At 36.2% G+C, this 18,101-nt stretch overlaps 5 protein-coding genes and 1 long non-coding RNA gene across 11 annotated transcripts in view; 1 reads left to right on the top strand and 5 right to left on the bottom strand.

Annotated features, from left to right (window-relative positions):
• The window catches only part of LOC104826858 (RING-H2 finger protein ATL43-like), a 1,917-nt gene extending 788 nt beyond the window's left edge, over positions 1 to 1,129 (bottom strand). Inside the window, exon 1 of one of the 2 annotated variants that reach the window (XM_010559785.2) lies at positions 8 to 1,129. In XM_010559785.2, coding sequence (XP_010558087.1) covers positions 8 to 901 — 894 coding nt within the window. In that variant the 5' untranslated portion in view covers positions 902 to 1,129. The remainder of the gene's footprint in view (positions 1 to 7) is intronic. The other variant, XM_010559784.2, reaches the window with a different exon arrangement.
• Positions 1,130 to 2,864: 1,735 nt separating this feature from the next.
• Positions 2,865 to 5,931, bottom strand: LOC104826857 (26S proteasome non-ATPase regulatory subunit 7 homolog A). The gene is made up of 10 exons (XM_010559782.1): positions 5,619 to 5,931; positions 5,122 to 5,214; positions 4,953 to 5,034; positions 4,652 to 4,748; positions 4,405 to 4,480; positions 4,221 to 4,279; positions 3,902 to 4,024; positions 3,605 to 3,662; positions 3,435 to 3,520; positions 2,865 to 3,266 (listed from the first exon to the last, which is right to left on the bottom strand). Exons 1-10 carry the CDS (start codon positions 5,803 to 5,805, stop codon positions 3,195 to 3,197), a joined length of 933 nt encoding a protein of 310 aa, XP_010558084.1. The 5' UTR covers positions 5,806 to 5,931; the 3' UTR covers positions 2,865 to 3,194.
• Positions 5,932 to 6,863: 932 nt separating this feature from the next.
• On the bottom strand, positions 6,864 to 8,112 carry LOC104826856 (WUSCHEL-related homeobox 5). The gene is made up of 2 exons (XM_010559781.1): positions 7,617 to 8,112; positions 6,864 to 7,275 (listed from the first exon to the last, which is right to left on the bottom strand). Exons 1-2 carry the CDS (start codon positions 7,987 to 7,989, stop codon positions 7,028 to 7,030), a joined length of 621 nt encoding a protein of 206 aa, XP_010558083.1. The 5' UTR covers positions 7,990 to 8,112; the 3' UTR covers positions 6,864 to 7,027.
• A 5,454-nt stretch (positions 8,113 to 13,566) lies between these two features.
• On the top strand, positions 13,567 to 14,699 carry LOC104826853. Its single transcript, XR_773848.1, has 2 exons — positions 13,567 to 14,225; positions 14,317 to 14,699. It is a non-coding gene; the product is annotated as an uncharacterized LOC104826853 (long non-coding RNA).
• LOC104826855 (protein yippee-like At3g11230) lies at positions 14,608 to 16,690 on the bottom strand. 3 transcript variants are annotated; one of them, XM_010559779.1, is made up of 6 exons: positions 16,589 to 16,690; positions 16,283 to 16,395; positions 15,380 to 15,423; positions 15,092 to 15,200; positions 14,938 to 14,993; positions 14,608 to 14,853 (listed from the first exon to the last, which is right to left on the bottom strand). In XM_010559779.1, the coding sequence occupies exons 2-6, from the start codon at positions 16,376 to 16,378 to the stop codon at positions 14,778 to 14,780; spliced, it is 381 nt and encodes a 126-aa protein (XP_010558081.1). In that variant the 5' UTR covers positions 16,379 to 16,395; positions 16,589 to 16,690; the 3' UTR covers positions 14,608 to 14,777. The 3 variants fall into 3 exon arrangements, with proteins under 3 accessions (XP_010558081.1, XP_010558082.1, XP_019059575.1); XM_010559780.2 differs by having other exon boundaries at positions 16,568 to 16,679; XM_019204030.1 differs by lacking the exon at positions 16,589 to 16,690 and having other exon boundaries at positions 16,283 to 16,561.
• A 462-nt stretch (positions 16,691 to 17,152) lies between these two features.
• Positions 17,153 to 18,101, bottom strand: part of LOC104826852 (nuclear pore complex protein NUP88) — a 5,494-nt gene continuing 4,545 nt past the window's right edge. For all 3 annotated transcript variants that reach the window (XM_010559776.1, XM_010559777.2, XM_010559778.1), the window contains 2 exons: positions 17,823 to 18,072; positions 17,153 to 17,688 (listed from right to left, as the gene is read on the bottom strand). In XM_010559776.1, the coding sequence (XP_010558078.1) occupies positions 17,417 to 17,688; positions 17,823 to 18,072 (522 nt within the window). In that variant the 3' untranslated portion in view covers positions 17,153 to 17,416. The remainder of the gene's footprint in view (positions 17,689 to 17,822; positions 18,073 to 18,101) is intronic.

Below are 18,101 nucleotides of genomic sequence, written 5' to 3'. Positions count from 1 at the left end.
CCCCAACCCGCCGCTCGAAGCTTTTCCGGTCGGCAATGGCGCCGTCGTGGAGTAACTGCCCGTCTTTTCTCTGGGTACGGTCGAAGCATCCCACCTTCACGGCGTTGACGCCATTGTTATTTCTCAGAGAGCTATCCAACGACCTCCTAGATGACGATGTCCGATGATTACCCGACTCGTTGACCCGACTCGCTTGCTCACCCGCCGATGAATGCCGACCCGAGATCCGCCGAACCCAGAAAGCCGTGTCTAACCGACCCGGTTGCGGTCGCTCCGACCCGGTATCAGTACTGTTCATAGAGATATGGTCGTCTTCTTCGCGGTGAGATAACCGGATCTCGAACCAGGGATTGCAGTCGCCGATCAAGAGGATATCTTCCGGGTCGACCCGGTAGCGGCAAAGCGGGCAAGTGGAGTGAGCGTCGAGCCACGTGTCGACACACTCCACGTGGAAGGCATGCTGACATTTGGGCAGGAGTCTGAGGACTTCGGTGGGCTCGAACCGAGCAAGACAGACGGCGCACTCCAGCCCTTCCTTGTCTCCGGTCAGAGCTCCGAACCGGAAAACCGGTAAAGACTCGATGACGGTTCGTTCTATACCGGAGTTCTTCCTCCCGTCGAACCGGCGGTGGTTATGTTGGACGTAAACGGCGCCGTTACGGTGTTTGCAGTGTTTGACATAGAGAAGCAGCAAGAACGTGACGGAGAAAACGGTGGTGAGCAATCCAACGAGGACGGCGATGCTGGGTTTCAACGGAGAGAAGCTCGGTCGCGGCGGAGGCGGCGGAGGAGGAGTGACGACGACCATCGTGGAGTTTGCGGCGTTTCGGACAGCGAAAGAGACATTGGAGAGGAGAGAGAGAAGCAAGAAGAGAACAAAGGATGGATGAGAAACGGCCATGGCGAAGGGTTGTGGTTGGAGAAGAAGGATATTTAAAGATCGAAGCTTTTCTGCAAGTGCCTGAAAACAAGGGGACTCACTTTATATTGGGTTTTAGAGAGAGAAGGGGTTATAAAGGGGAACGAAACAAAGTGAATAAGGACAAAAGAGGATTGCATTAAAAACATGACTTGTTCCATCTCCACGCCTTAATTGAAACTAGAGCTTTGGAACCAAACACAGTGATGGATCTTTCTGCTGCTCTCTTTTCGTAACTAATTTCCCCTATTTGTCTCTTGGACTTGAATCTTCCAAAGATTTATGTGAATTCACATGCATCCGGTCCAAATCCCATTTTTACTGAAAATCAAAATATAATAGACATAAAATTAAATAAATATAATATTCATAATTATTTTATTGAAAATAAATAACACTAAACGTAGCAGAATCTACCCTAACCGTAATAATAATAAAGTTGACTGGATTTGAATGTGTGAGAGAATTTCTTTTACGTGTGTGCATGGCCTCGTGGATTCACATGAGATAGGTTTTCATTCTTTATTGCCCAAGGAATTAAAGGCCTTTTATGGGAATCCAACTGTCTACTATCATATGATATATAATTTGCTTTCTTTTTTTCCCAATATGACATATGTTTTTGTTAGGTGTAGAATTAATGATTGAAGATTTTTTTTTATTAAAATTTCATACATTATATATTGTACGGAAATTTTTCAAAATTTATTCTCAGAACCTAATATTATACGTTTGTATTGGCCAAAATATGATAACATACTTTAGTGTTTTTAATGATCATTTTTATATTGTTAGAGATAAAAAGATAAAAGAACAAAAAAAAAACAAATAAATGAAATGAAACAATAACCGAGTAGAAGGGGTCTTGTCTTGAACCCTTGTTCCCCAATGACGCGTTGGTGAAAGTTTTACTTGGTTACAATAATCAAGTAATTTTGTAATTTGAATTTAGAAAATTACACGAATATATACTATCATATAAAACTATTTGGACAAGTATAACGCTCTTTGGCTATATTTTCCAAAAGTATCCACATGGACATACATACATACATACATACATACATACATACATACATACATAGTTTCTTTTCCTACATTGCCCAAACGCCAACGATAAATGGATTAAAATAAGAGATAATATTGTGAACCATGTGTATATATGTATACATGTAACATAAAGATAAAGATAGTTTCTTTCCCGAGATTCACCAATTGTCAATATGTGGATTAAAATAAGAGCTCATTATATGGTAAGTGCCCTCTAGTGTCTTGTAAACAATTCATCATGACGTATATTATTATTATCATTATTATTAAATTAAACCCCGTGTAGATTCTGTAAACAGAAATGTTGCTTTTTCTCTTGATTCGCGTGATACTGTTGGGATAGAGGGACATATAAATATCGATAACCACATTAATAAAAAAACATTAATCCGTTCATTGTTGGACCAAAAGGAAATGGACAATTAACCCTAACACAATCACATGCGTTTCGCGGTTTAAGGTTTTTTTTTTGTTTTGTCCCCCTTGGACTATTTTACCCTCCGCCTTTCGAGTTATCACACATACGTCTTTCATGAGCAAATTAAATTATACAATGATCTATTTCACTTATGATATTTTTATATAATATTACAGATATACTTATAATACGAACTTAAATATATATTATAGAGTTTATGAATACGGTCGTAAAAAGTAGCAAAGCTTCTTATAAAATAGATTCAATTGATTTGTTTTTAAGGCAACATTGATGTTTGGGTTTGTAGGTGAATAGTTCAAGTTTCCTTCGTACTTCAAGTTATTTTTTAAAGTTTTATTGAGTTGTTTTTAGTTTACTAGCAGTTTTCGATTTTGCTTGAATTTATTTTTCATTAAAAATAATTATTTTATAAAGAATGATGTTTTATTCATTTTTAAATTATTCCCAAATAAAAAATGAAATCTCAATCAACCTGAAAACTAAAATAAAAAACTTAGCGATCATAATTTTACAAAGCTGTAAATATCCAACCCTTTCTCACTCTACCATCTTCTACTATTTTTTTTTCCCCATTGAATTCTCGATCATAACGACGAGACCAAATGGAGGTAAGAAAGACGTAAAACAATGGATAAATCGATAACCGATGGTCCCCAAAGGGACAGAACCCTAACCCGGCCATGATGTCTATTTTGTTTTGCCCCCACTTGCTGTCGCAACTGGCAAGGCGTCACGATGGACGAGTAACTGGACTGGACACACCCGGGGATCTGAACATCCGACTGTTTAGCTCCCACTTGTCGCGGGTACGGCTACAGGCTTCGAGTCCTCGGCTTTTTCATGCTCCTTGTTCAGCAACTGAAAATGTAACATTTGGAGGTAAGATTCACATACAATGCGTAATGCTGTCAGTTAGCCGGTGTCTCAGAGCGTATCCATCGGGAAAATGGCTCTGGCAGAGTCCACCAGAAACGGGTTTTTAACAAAAACCCCGTGTCTATAGATTTGCTATTTTGGGTTTTTTACCTTGTTGTTGATCAAATTGTGGAGCGCGATCACACTCCGGATGAGCGAAGAAAGGTAGATAACCAACATCATGTCATTTGTTTTCACTGCGAATAATGAAATGTAATAAAGAAAACTTGTTACGAAAAATGCCATGAGAACTGAAAAATAAAACGAAGGTGGACGCTCACCTGCGAAAGCCTTAACCAACTCGTTCACGTTAAGGTTAGGAAGCAAGTTGAAAATGTCCTACAAATATCGGAAGAATATGGTCATAAGATGAACATCCTCGACAGCAGCCAATGAGACAAGGAAATCACAAAGCAGGGGAAAGAATAACGGATACGTTATATATATATATATGTAATATGTATATGTATATGCCTCACATAGTTATTAGCAACGTTCACGAGATACATTAGAACCTTGGTTCGGGAATGAAAAGGTACTAGAACACATCCACTACCACTAGTAATATGAACTCAAACCTGCAGATGGTATAAAATCTCGTGGTTTAGTGGGAGTTTTCCTTCGATAACAAGGTCAAGGTAACTCCTGATCTCCCGAAGACGTGCATCCAGCCCCTTCAGAGCAGTAAGTTTTGCAGTGACCTGGTGTAGAACACAAACACAGATAATTTTAGTTTCCTCAAGCAGAAAGCAAGGATTTAGTGATTTACACTATCTAATCCTTCTCTAACACCAAAACAACTTCCCCCCCACAGAACCACATACCGCTATTCGGTTTAGCATAAGGCATGGTACATAATTGAAGTATGAAGGATGGTGAAGACGAGAAGTCGAGAACCTCAGTTGCAAGGGTGCTGATTGTTGTGTCTTTTACATCCCGGAGCAAATGCTCGACACCTGTTAAAACAATAAGCAAACCACATATTCAGGCAAGCGGAAGCGAGTTGATCTTCCGTTCCTTCATAAACGGATACAATGAAAGCCAACCGCTGTAACACTTGTGTTTCCCCTAGTAGACATACCGATTTCCTCAACTTCGTGAGCAGCAATCTCTGTAGGCACATGGATGAAAACTTTCTGGCTTTTCTGGGTAGCATTCTGCATGTACATAGAAGTGTTTATCAAGTTCACAAAAGATATGGATACAAACGACACCTATCTCTAATGAGTCAGATGCCAAGGAATTCACTTCACGTATAATAGATCCTTTTTTACTACACGCACGAATGAACTGCCATTTGATAGGTTAATAAGAGCTCTTGTTATTACCTCCTTCACCTCTTCAACAGCATAGTATGCTTTCGTGGGTATCCCGAGTTCTTTAGGTTGGACATCAATTATGACCAACACTGGATTTGGAACATAGCTGCAGCACCAGAAATAAAAGCTTAAACAGGGAACTAAATGCAAGCCACAAGGCCAAATGAAAGAGGGGAGAGAGAATCTGCTCCCTGCAAATAAAATAGTAAGACAACAACTCGAACAGACAACCAGACCGTCAACAGAATAAACAAGGATCAGACTGACTAATGATTCAGCAGTGTCATAATGCACTTAGCTGGTGTCTTACTTGTTAAACAATGCATGGACATCCAAATCATTCTCTCGAAGTTTAGGACCTGTGCTGTACCAACCCACAACATGTTCCTTGGCTGAAAGCAAAGAAATAGTTTGGTGATACCAGATTCTCCGCATAGCAAATGTGATCATCATCTAGGTAGCATTTTCCTAAACAATACCATTGATTCTCTTGAACATATGGAACATCGACTCATGGTAGTTGTGATCGAGGAACCAAATGCTTGGGTCTTTGTCATCCTCCTCAAAGGGAACTGGAAATCAAAACAGGACATGTGTAAGAAACTGGTGACTTGAAGGATATGTCCCACAACAAAATACCCAGATAAATGAACACCTTCAAGCTAAAATGAACCCTAAAATCGACTAAGACATCCTCTTTTACTGTACTTTGACTGAATCTGATACCCTAAAGAGGAAGTGAAATGGCTGAAGATAAAATCAGATAGTAGGAGAATATCAAACTTCAAGCACACAATTCGGCACCCAATATAAAAAAGCCCTTGGAAAGCACGAAACAGAAGGCAATGCCAAACAAAAAGGACTTACAATACCGAATTTCATGCCAACAAACCTCGAACAGATTCAGAGATCTGACATAACAAGAAGCGACGAGATCGAAGAAAACGACAGGGCAAAAGGGAGAACTAGGGCACACCTGCGTAGCTATTTGTAACGTCGACGGTGCCGCGGAAGCTGGTACCGAGCAAGACGCCGACCACGCGCTTGCGCGAGTCCTTTGCGACGCGGTTGTAGTGGTCGACGATGCTGAGCAAGACGAGTGGGTGAACGATCACCTTCTCGATCGTCCTCCCCGATATCTGCTGCGTCTTTATCACATCCATCGCCGGAAAATAAAATTCTCCGACACAATTGGGATCTTTGCCGGAGAGAATCAACGTGAGTTCCTCCGATCTCGTGTTTTCTACGGAACACTCGTAAGTTTTCTTCTTCTCCAGGAAAAGCCCTTCAAAAAAATTCTTTTTTCTTGTGTGTTTTTTATTTAAATTTATTTAGATTTCCTTTTCGTCTCCAAAATAAATTATTTTGGGCCATTTGTGTTTACATTTGGTCTGATTTTTAAAATGATGAGCCTACTTACATGGCCCATATATTTTGGGCCCATTTAACTATTCCCCCCCCCCCCGCCAAATATTTTTTTTTTAAATATAGGCACTGTATTTTATAAAAGTGAAATATCGCCCCTGCCACCAATTCTCTAAAGTTCTAAATCACATGAGGATGGAGGAGAGCCAAAATTAGAAATCTTGTAACAGCAAATAACAACTCAACAGACCAATGTCAAAGCCAAAATATAAACGAGTTCCCATTGAACAGTAATACTTAGCCCATATATTAGCATCTACAACATTCAATTTTAAGGTTTTCTTGGCATATATATATATAATTCAAATCCAAGATCTATAATATTATTGCGTGGTTTGGAATTCGATCTCCAAAATAAGATAAAGATGCATTTAATGGTTAACGTTCGATCAAAAGAAAACAAAGATAATTATTTAAAAATCACGGATTCAGAATATGAAAATCAAAAGAATGCAATTGGAATAATTATAACTTTGTGTAAGCAAGTGACACGGCCCTCATGTCTTCCTGTCTCCACTTAGTCATTCACACTTTTAAGCGTTCCGGTAAACAAAAGGTAGAAAGCGCGTTCATTTAGAAAAAGGGAAATAAAAATAACTATTTAAATTTTTTATTTTTTTCAATTTTTGTTCATGGTTTTGTGGTATAATAAGGTATTATTTTCATATACAAACAGAAGTTTGTGTGTGTATAATTAAATAGAAAATATTTAAACTGAATTCAAATGTTTTTTTTTCAAGAAGAGTAGTAGTACATATATAGGCAAAACATGAGCTTATCTCGAAATGAAACCGCTAGTACTACCATAACTACGTACCATAACCATCACTGATGATGCTACATATTGCCCCCATGTCCTAAATACATGTGATTCGATCTCCTACTATGCTGATCTATTTGGTCGGCACGTTAAAATTCAAAACCCGATCATGCCCGAGTTCCCGTATGTCATCAATCCTTTCAGAGGAAACTTAACCGGAGATCCAATGGTGGTTGCTCCATCTCGGCTCCACACGAATACGGCGAAAACACCGTCGACGTGTTCGTGCTGGTCTCTCGGAAATATGACGTGTGATGATGATTCTTCGGAACTCTTCTCGTTTTCTCCGATTTCGATTCTTCCAACGAATTCAACGGGAAGAGTTGCAGTGTCTCTATTGCCTTCTCTTGATGATCATAAGATGCAACTTGGTTTATCTCAAAAGCATCTGTAAAATCTTCAAACAGTTTGTTATGTTAGACGATGATTAATTATTTCACAAGTAACACACACACACACACACATAAATATATATATATATATAAAGGTCAAAATGTAACCATACATGTAAAAGGCAAGAAACCTAGAAACAGTTATGTTAGGAAGTTTTTTTGCATTGGATTATAACATTAATATATTTCCAGTTTAGTTTTGTTCTTTCCGGTTTGATTTGGTTAGGCTATGTCGGTTTTGATTCAGAAATAACAAAACTAAACCCAACTGACATAACCGGTCATATATCTTAGTACGGAAATCGCGTAATTAAATAAGCCCGAGATTGAAAATAACCTTTAGGGGGTTGGTGGGTATTGTTGTCTTGAAGACTACTGAGATCTTTATCCTGATGAACATGATGATGATCGAAATCAAGAGAGATCTTTCGACGTTTTTGTCTCTCTCTTGCCTTGTGATTCTGAAACCAGTAGAAAACGTTCTTACTCTCGATCTTTCCGTAGAAACTCAGCTGCGTTGAGATCTTCTGGATTTGATCGGTGCTCGGAGTTCGTAGCCCCGCGCGGAACAAATCCGTCAACACCTTCACTTGCTCCGCCGTTGGATTCCACCGTCCACACTTAGTCCCCGTTCCTCCTCCGCTGTTACCGCCGTTAACGTTCTGGTTACGTAAACTCCGAGCTTTGACGCAAAACCCTCCCGAGGACATGATGGTTGGTGTGTGTATATATATACGTGTATGTAATGCTCTCTGTTTTCAGATAAGTGGATTGTAATGTTTTAGGGTTTGATTCTTTGTTTTCGGACAATGGGGGGGGGTGTGAGAATGTATCTTTTGTAAAGAGGGTTTTGGTTCCGAGGGGATATGTGTATATCGACTAGGGTTTGGTTATTTATAGATGGTAATTGTATTGTGCTCGTATTTTTAAAAGAGGATATATATATATATATATATATATATATGTGTGTGTGTATGTATATATAGAATTTAATAATTTCTAAAGTGTTTTGAGTTGTGTGTCGTTATATGAGTGTAGTGTTTGATAATGGAGGAGGAAGTAAAACAGAATCAGTGCATTGTTTATTACGAAATGCATGCTTTGGTTTTTGGGATTTGGGAGACAGATTTCGGCCGATTTGATCGTTTTCTTTATCATAATTCGTTTGGGTTCTGTGCATGCTACACACACACATATATATATGTATATATATATATATATATTATAAATTTAATATCTATATATATATATATATATGTGTGTATTAATTTTCACTTTTGATTTGTTTTATGCAATTACTATGACCTCTTTCTTCCATATATCTGTTAATAAAAAAATTAAATGAAAATTTTTCTAAGAAAGTGTCTCACGATGTTGATGATCGATGATCTTTCAACATATATAAGCATGTTTGAGCAGTGACACTTAAACGACTTTGGACGGCAAGTGTCGACAAGGGAATAGACAAATTATTTATACGCTTTTTACATGAAAATACACGTATATGTGTACGTATACGAATACACATGCATGAGTATTACGATAATTATGTGTGCAATAGGGGTTATGATTTTGATGAGAAAACACATGCACGGGAAGCTATAAGCGAAGACCAAGAAGCGGTCCAAAGAATAAAAGGACAAGGTGAATAAACCGAACATTGTTTTTATAAACAAGAGGTTAAGTGCTAAACAACATACTAATCACTACAAAAATCTCTGTCTCTTTCTATTGCATGCAGAAACCCTAATTTAAGACTCCGACGAAGATCTATTCAGTTTTCAAAGTCAAACTTTAACGTTGGCTCGTGTTCCTTGGACCCAATGCCATGATTCTGATGCTCTCTCGTTACAAAATTCATCGTCCTTGTCAGATATTTTACACATATATATCATTATTTTATCATGTTTAAATTCACAGCAACGTACCAATTTAGTCATATTATATGTTAAGTTTGACTATATGTATATATGTCATATATAAACAAAATATTTTGAAAGGGACACCAATATTAACAAAAATGAATGACGGGTTGATTTTTTTTATATAAAATTTTTATTTTGTTAAAGAAAATTACAACTTTTTTCAAGGGTTTAAATTTTAAAATACACATAAAAAATTGGGGAAAATATTGTAGAAATCAAAAGTGAAAAGCGAAAAACAGAACCTTCTTTCAAGGAAGTGGGAACACAAAGTAGAAGACAAGAAAGCCACCAAAATGAAAGATTAGAGACAACTCATGAACACACAACACCAACTTTATGTAACTTATTATGTCACGTGCCTCGTGGATCTTATTTACCCGTGCATATTTCCGTTAGTTATTTCTTATTATTTCTTTCGGGGTTTTCAAAAATTATATTTGTTCTTCATATAGTTTTTATTTATTTATTCCGTATTCTATTAAAAAAATATTTGTATTTTCGTCTTTTTTCTACTTTTATATTTACTCCGAATTTTGTTCATATTCAATTAATTTGTTTCTTAAAAATTAATATCAAAACATATTTTAAATCATATTCAATTCAAATAAAAACCAATAATATTTGATTTGATTCAATCTATTTTCTATACTAAAAACAGAAACCCTAAACATTATTCAACGAAGTAATCGCAACCCTGTGTATAGTAATATATATATATATATATATATATATATATATATACACTTGATTTTTTTTAAAAAAATTTTAAACTGTTTTCCTATAATAAGATATTGTGGTTTCTTTTTCACAATCCTTCCTCCGCGTTCAAAGTTTCGGTAACATCAAAAAGTAAATCTTGGTCTTCAATTATATTATTATATGGTTATTATTATTATTATTATATTATTATTATTATTAAAACAATGATCGAGAGATTAATCAACCGGAATGTGTGATAGTGCAATCAACACCTATGGAAGATGTGTAGCCTTAATGGACAACACCGATGTATATTTAAAACCCTTTTCTTATTTGGGAAAATGTTACTATATAATAATAATAATTATACTATAACAACAAAATAATTTAGGCATTGGAGAGATTAAATAGAACTTGAACATACGGATTTAATCAGATAGAAATAAAATATAATTATTCTAGTCAAACCAAATTTGAATCGAATCACTGAATCGGATTAAATCGTTTATAATATAAAAAACGAATAGATATATTTTATAAAACAGAAGATACGAATGTGAAAAAAAGACGAAATCCAAATGGTAAGTCATTATAGACGATCTCATTGTTATTTGGCAAAGAGAGATATAATTTTGTACAAAATTATATCTTACTAATATTTATTTTTATACGGTGGGAACCTGTCGTCACAACTCTTCGGACCGGCCCCGCGAGCCAGATGACATCTCGGATAGTAAACCCCACTTTCGTGCTAATAGACGACAAACTATACAGAAGAGATAAAATAATCGAAACTGATAGACTCAAAAAAGCTTAGATTTAAGGAGGAATACATGGATCCCACAATCTCTTATAGAGGAGTTGCTTGGCATTTTTCAACTGATTTGGAAAATTTTCCTATCCTACTAATATTATTATAATATACTTAGTGAGATGTATAATTAATTAAATGTAATTCATCATAGTGTGTTCTTATCCTAAGTCAAGAAAGTGGATGGTGGTCTCGCATTGTAATGCCCACTAACATGCAATTCCCGATGATGTTCCGTGCAGCAATTTTTATGGATTATACATTGGAAATTAATTTGAATTTATTTTATTTGATAACATTATTAAAAACCATAGTAATACGTAAAACAAAATAAATTAGTACCAAATTAAGTTGGCTCTAAATTCAAGGAATCAAGGGTCGATTCATCTTAACTCATCTTATTAATACTATCTCTTTTCATCTCATCAAAAGATTCAAAACACCAAAACATTTAAAAGAAAATTTCAGATATTCACCCTTTTAATAAGAACAGTTTAAAATGACATCTTCTAAATGGTAAGGTTTAAAAATATCGATTTATAATTGAACGTCAACATTTCGTGGTTTATTAAAAAAAATATCATATTCTTACTTTTGCATACTAATTTAGTTACAAACTATGAATTTTAGCTAGATAATTTATTTCAATTTGGAAAGATTACGTAAGAATTTCATATTTTAATAGTTCAAAACGATTTAAACGAACTAGCGTTTAAATAGATGCTCTGGATTTTATTATGGAAAAATAAATTTTGCTGACTTATGAATAACTGTTGTCCAAATATATGGATGCTACTTTTTTTTTTTTTATAAGAAATATGGATGCTACTTTGTAAGTAAGCCATGAACAAAAGTTATATTCCGCCTATTTATATATTACTAATATTACCATTTATATAAATTAATTAGAAACAACGAATATATATTACATTTATTTGGATCAAATGTTTATATATATTATATTAAAAACTAGAAATTCAGAGATGAGAGGGAAAAAAAAAGATCAAAGAATATGTAAAAGAGTACAATTACAAGGAGTCATAGTTCTCGCAAGAATTTAAGGTTTAGATAAATGTAAAAGGTACCAACATGTTTTGGTTTGGTTTCCTTTGTCCTTTTTGTCTTTTTCTGTCTGTCCATTATTGTACGTCTCTCTATACGTAGTCTCCCTTGTGTATTTCTGCTCTATTTTTTTAACACACGCACACGTACGCTTATATGTATTTATACACATATATTCGATATTTTTGGAATTTTTTCAATTTACACAATCTTTTTATTATTTTATTTATGATTTTTACAAAAAAAAATTACAATAGACCAAAAACAAGTAGTGTAATTCGAAATATAACCTTAAATCATGCAATTAGATTTTACATGCAAATATAATACAAATTGATAATATACCAAACATAAGCCCAAAAAAAAAAAGACGACATGCCATATTCAAAAAAAAAACAGAAAGATGTGGTAACATAATACAAATCTGTTCCATATCTTTTTTTTTTTATAGAATCTCAAATTCGAGTATAAGAAATACTAAAAAAATATTTAACTTAGTTAAAATATCTTATGATAGAATGAAATTAGCCCGACCAAAAAATAAAAAATAAAAAAAGGAAACATTGATAAACGATAGAATATGTCTATAAAAAAAAATCAAACAAGAAAAGAAAACTCAGGAATCAAGGCATGAAATTAGGGCATGCGTGAAATCTATAGACTTAAAACCCTAACAAAAACAAGAAGACTCTCCTGATGATTCTCGGGTCCTTTTTGATCTTTCTGTCACCACGATTTGTCGGCGATCCATGCACGCACCACCACCAACTTCGTGTGTGTGTGTGTATATATATATATATATATATATCATTTATTAGGGTAAATAAGTTGAAATTCGAGAATTTTGAAATATTGGATCTCGAATAACTCAAGTTCTAGTTTTCGAATCCCCGACCCAAACCCAGACATATAGGGCGTTATATATATATAATGTAAGCATCTATCACTTTGGTAACATATCATTTTTGGAATTTTTATATTAATTTAGGTATTTTCGACGGATAAATGGTTACTATAAATACTCAAGTTTTAATACTCTGTAGATTAAAGTCCCATTTTTATAGGATTAAAACTCCCACGACTAATAAAAAACCCTTGAAGATTGTTATGTTTGTTCACGAAATTAAATCATGACAACAAAGACAAGAAATTCCAATCGTTTTTTCTGCCAAATTATTTCACTACATAATAATTTTAGATCTAGATAACTTTGTAACATATATTATATTAATTATACGATTAGATATTATAAAAGTAAATTCCAAAGAAATATGAATTATCTACCATAACTCAATATTTTTATCCACATATACATCAATATATATATACATATAACTCTATTAGTTACATATATATAGTTTTGCATAATCTATATTATATTAAGGGTTATTTTTTGGACTTTTTATTGAAAATGAGATTTATTTTGATTTGTGAATAATTAAAATAATTGAGATTTTTTTTTTTAATAAAAAAGCCAGGGAAACTGATCCAGAATAACTTGGATTTTCTATCGCACTATTATCCAGTAAGGGCCGAATGGGCTCATTATATGGATCATTGTTGTTACCGATCTATTTAAATAAATAAAATACCGCTCATAAATAAATTAGTTAGGGGGAAAATTCAATTAAAATATTCGCTCTAATTCTCGACTCTCTCTCATAGAGCACGTTTGTATCTCCATCGGAGGGAGATCGGAATCTGCCGTAGCGTCTTTCTCCGACTGAAATCTGTTGGATTCTCCGGAGAAAGCGAAGAAGAGAAGCGAAACGAGTAGCAGCCTCCCGTTTGGGGCCGCCGCAGAAGCTCGTGCGGCTACTGCAAATCCTGCGATGGCTCCGGTATCTCTAACGGGTTGTGTCGTCTCTTCGCTTCTGTATTGAACTTGTTTCCCGGTTTTTCGTTTGTCATCCATGGAATTGGGTATTGTTGATCGATCAAAAATCGGACAATTTCAAGGTTGGGGTCGTTTAAATTTCTATATTTGATTGTGCTATCGGGTATGTTTGGTTATCTTATGTTGATTTCCTGTTCGAGAGACGGGCTTGTTGAGAATAACCTGAAATGGTGAAGTGTTTTGATTGATCTCGTGTTTCAGTTGGTAATTTCTGATGAATGCTGTTTGATTTTCTTTTGTTATTCCATTGAATGTTCATGGAAGAGTGCAAAGTGAATATCTTCAACTACTTGGTTGGCAATGGCGGTTATAGTTGCTCGTTTCAGGACCCTGATGATGATAAATAACTCGATCTCTGTTTTGTCGCCGATACAGTTCTATGGGCAGAGAGTCTCTCCGTTGAAAATTCTCAAAGAGTTGGTCTTGGTCTCCTTGTTTGTGTGGAATGCATAGCACATGAATTAAGCACAAAGAAAATAAGAAACAACTCCCAAACAACTAAGCGCTAGCTGTGGGTATCCGAGCTCGCGGATCCTGTGGCTATATCCCGTGGTATCCGAAATTCTCAAACTTGAGAGATGCGTGGTCTCAGAGAATCTGAGCTGTGAATTTGAGTTCGGGTTTTGGTTACCTGTACCTGCAGATCATCAGAGCTAAGGGCGAGAGGAGTCCCGGTGAGAGGCGTGAGGCCGCGAGGGGACAAGACGCGAGAGTGGGGAACTTAGGGTTTCAACTTTGAGGCGGCGAGACAACGAGGAGGTATCCGAACTCTCATAGCACCCCGTAGATATCCAAAACTCGGGCATCCTACTTTTCACGAGATCAGGGTCAGGTACTTTGGCCGAGAAACCCGAGAGGATGAGATTGAGATCGAGTACACGAGCATCCTGAAATCTCGAATTTCGAGGTGGATATCAAGAATAACATGATCATCTATAAGAAACTCTCTTCTTTTTTAGATACAAGTTTGTGCTGAGTGATGATCTGTATACAACAAGTTCCAGAGAGCAGCTTCATATAACAAAAGCTGTCCAAAATGAGGATATGAATGATACAACACATGACCAAGAATGTACAAAAATCAGATCCAGATGAAGCAAATGCTCAAGCGTCGTCTGCATCACTTGCACCCGCTTGAGCCACCCAGTAATTGTTCCCTTCGGGTCCCGACACCTTGAACCTGCCCGCCCCAAACGTTTTCCATTCAAAAACATCCTCCGAATCCGAAAACTATGATCAAAAGTATATGTTTCATTGTACTGACCGTTCAAGAACTGATTTCCCTTCCTTGTACTTCTGGTTCTTCTCGTAAGCAACCTCCTGAAACCCAAAAGCAACAATAATGGAGGAAGGATGTGACTGGCAGTAGCCGAAATTTTAACTTAACAGAGTTTCGGGATTCTGGCAAGAAGTGTTACGTATTTCCATCCGACGTAAGATCCGCATTTGATGCAGTAAATATCGGAAACTGTGTGCAATCCGGTCATCATCATCCTGTCTTCCGTCTCTCCTGCATAGACATTCACACTGCCCAAACCGAAGCAATACATTAAAAAAAGGGCCAAACAGTTAAACTAATTAGCAGCTTTCGGCATCTTCGAGCCAAACCCTTTTTCCCGTTCGTTGCGTAATCACAGATTCAAGAGAAGAAATGTTTAGGTTTTCTGACTACCAAAGGCAAAATCCTAGAGGGGCCGAAAACTTACACCTTATTGAAGAGATAAGCTTTCCCATGCTTGCACTGAAAAGACTGCAATCCAAAAGACCCTATTTACGTAAGTATGATACGAAAACAAACACAAAAAATATCCAACAGATTTCTCGCGATCTGCTAAAAAGGAAATGCAGCGACTTTAACCAGATAGTATGAGTATATCTCGACTCAGATGTTATGGGAAAACCCCCCTTGAACGATAGAAGTTTGAAGGGTCGGGAACCATATAACATTACCGAGAAGACATCAAACTTTGATTGGAACACAAATTCGCCTCGGTACAGCGAAAATCATAGACGTTTTCAGAAACTAAGTTCAAAGGCTCAAATTTGTGAAGTAAACAGGTCGAGTTTACGAGTCAAAACGTTGCCAAAGTTCTACAAAGTTTTAAAATTCTTGTAATATGCAGAAACTTAGCAACTAGATCGAGTAAACCAGCCCTCAAGACGGGATACAACGAACATTTAACCGCGACGGAATCAAATACCTCAAACTTAAACACCCATTAGGGAAACAATGTGAGAATGCCAGAAAGATTCCAAATGCAAAAGTCCATGTTTCTCATCTCTTTGGCTGATCATAAACGTATTCTTACGATCAAGCCTTCTGTGAAGGTAGTAGCAAAGGTTCATGGATATTTCAGAAATCATCAAAAAGACTTCGTCCATATAATGCAAAAGCAAAACATGATTCTACATCATATCGAGTTTCAAACCTTGAACACGATAACTGGCCAATCGATCAGACCAAAGGACATCACGAGGCACAGATAAAAACAAATACCCAGATGATTTCATCACGGAATAAACAATACCCAGATTGAGATTTCGCAGCAGAATCACTATATTGCAAAACCCAGAAACAAAAAGTTGCAAAAAGAGGGAAAAGATTAAACCTTTGAGATGACATCTTCACAGAGAGCGAGATGGGTCTTGCAGTGCTTGCAACTGTATATCTTCCCTTCCAAGTTCAGCAGAAACAACCTCCCCATCTCTTGCAAGCCACGATCTTCAAAGAATCGAAAGAAAAATATCAAAATCAAACTCAAAGTAGGATGAATCGGATCCAAATTTGTCAACTTATTCGCCCGAATAGTCTTGATTAATTATGGAAGAAGAGGCGAGGATGTATCTGAAATTGGAAAGGAAACGGATGGAAACGGAGAAAATCGAAACTGTACTTTCGATGACTAAAACCCGACCTTTGCGTTTCTTTGGTTGAGTGTTAGCTTCGCAAGAAACGTGGACCGGAGAAATTCATCCCTTCTCTCTCTCTTTTTTTTTTTCCCAATGTCATTTTGAGATTTTCTTTGGATATGTTTTTATATTGTCTTTTCCTTCCACTGTAAGATTATATAAATGGATTGTCAAATTTATTTTTTGAAAAGATTCCCATAAAAAACCTCATTACGCGGAATCTTTCTAGAAAACCTTTTGAATCAGAAAAAAATATCTCCAAACGTGAGCAAAACGTTAAACAGGGGAGAAAACATTTACCTTCAGATATTAAAAAAACTATATTTATAGTTTTAAAATTTAATTAGTTGAATATTACATGCTTGTAAATAATCAACATCCGACCTAATTACAAAATATCATTTATATTTTTAAATCTAAAATTACAAAGTTATCTTCAAATAACCAAAAAAAAAAAAATCGAATACCCGAAATCAAGATTATTTTCAATTCTTAATATTCATTCAAATATAAATTCAGATGCGTTAAAAATTTTCGAATATCAGAGATGAAACTTACAAGATGAAAACGAAAAGAGGAATTGGACACCAAAACACTAATTCCATTAGAAAGTACATACGCATACAATACGTAGCTGCTACACTGAAAATAAAATGATGTACGGACAGATGCACCGAGCTTTAGCTTTTCAGGCCCTACGGATCTTTCGGACAGAACCCTCTTTGTCATTTTTCAAAACCATCACACACAACTGCTGCGAGAGATTATCAGAATCTCTTCATTCTTTGAGGGAATGGAAAATTTAGGGTTTGAGAGCATACCGGCCTGGCGTTCTACATCGAACTAGTCTCTCGAGATTTCAATGCAGATTCAACGAGCTTGACCTTTTCCGAGTTCTCGCTGTTCATCACCGATAGTTTAGCCATTGAGGATTGAATCTGCGAGATTTCAGTATCTTGGATGTAATCTTTCCTCGAATATTGTTGCCTTTTATGGGTTCCAACTGTTTTACTCTTGGGAGATTGCTGTGAATGCTTTCTCATCCTAGCTCTCAATGTCTCGATGGATGAACGAAGTGCATCCAGCTCAACACCCGAGAACTCATCTGTAGAATTCGTTATTGCAGAAAAATTAAAAAAAAAACGATGAGATCGGTTTAACCATTCACTTGAAAGTGTATTCTAGTTTGTGAGAACCAGGATTGTTAAATTAACATGATGAAGTGAGGAAGTTTATTACCGAGTTCAGACTTGAATTCCCGTTCTGCCCTCATCAGCGGTCTCTTGTGTGCACCCGGTAAGCTACGGAGTCTCTGCAAACGTTGCTCGAGAGAATCATGAGTTTGAATTGCATTCTCTACCTGTTTCTCCAACATGGACTGTTTCTTCTTGACTTTCGATATTTTCTGTCTCGCCTCAGCCAGTCGATGGTTTTGGTCATCGATGATTCTCTTTAGGTTAGGAGCATGATGGTTGAGCTCAAAATAGACCTACAAAAAAAAAAGGGGGGGGGGGCAAG

Source organism: Tarenaya hassleriana, unplaced genomic scaffold (assembly GCF_000463585.1).
Source record: "Tarenaya hassleriana unplaced genomic scaffold, ASM46358v1 Cleome5, whole genome shotgun sequence".
NCBI lineage: Eukaryota > Viridiplantae > Streptophyta > Magnoliopsida > Brassicales > Cleomaceae > Tarenaya > Tarenaya hassleriana.
The sequence above is the reverse complement of the archived record's forward strand: the minus strand, read 5'-3'. Positions and strand labels throughout refer to the sequence as shown.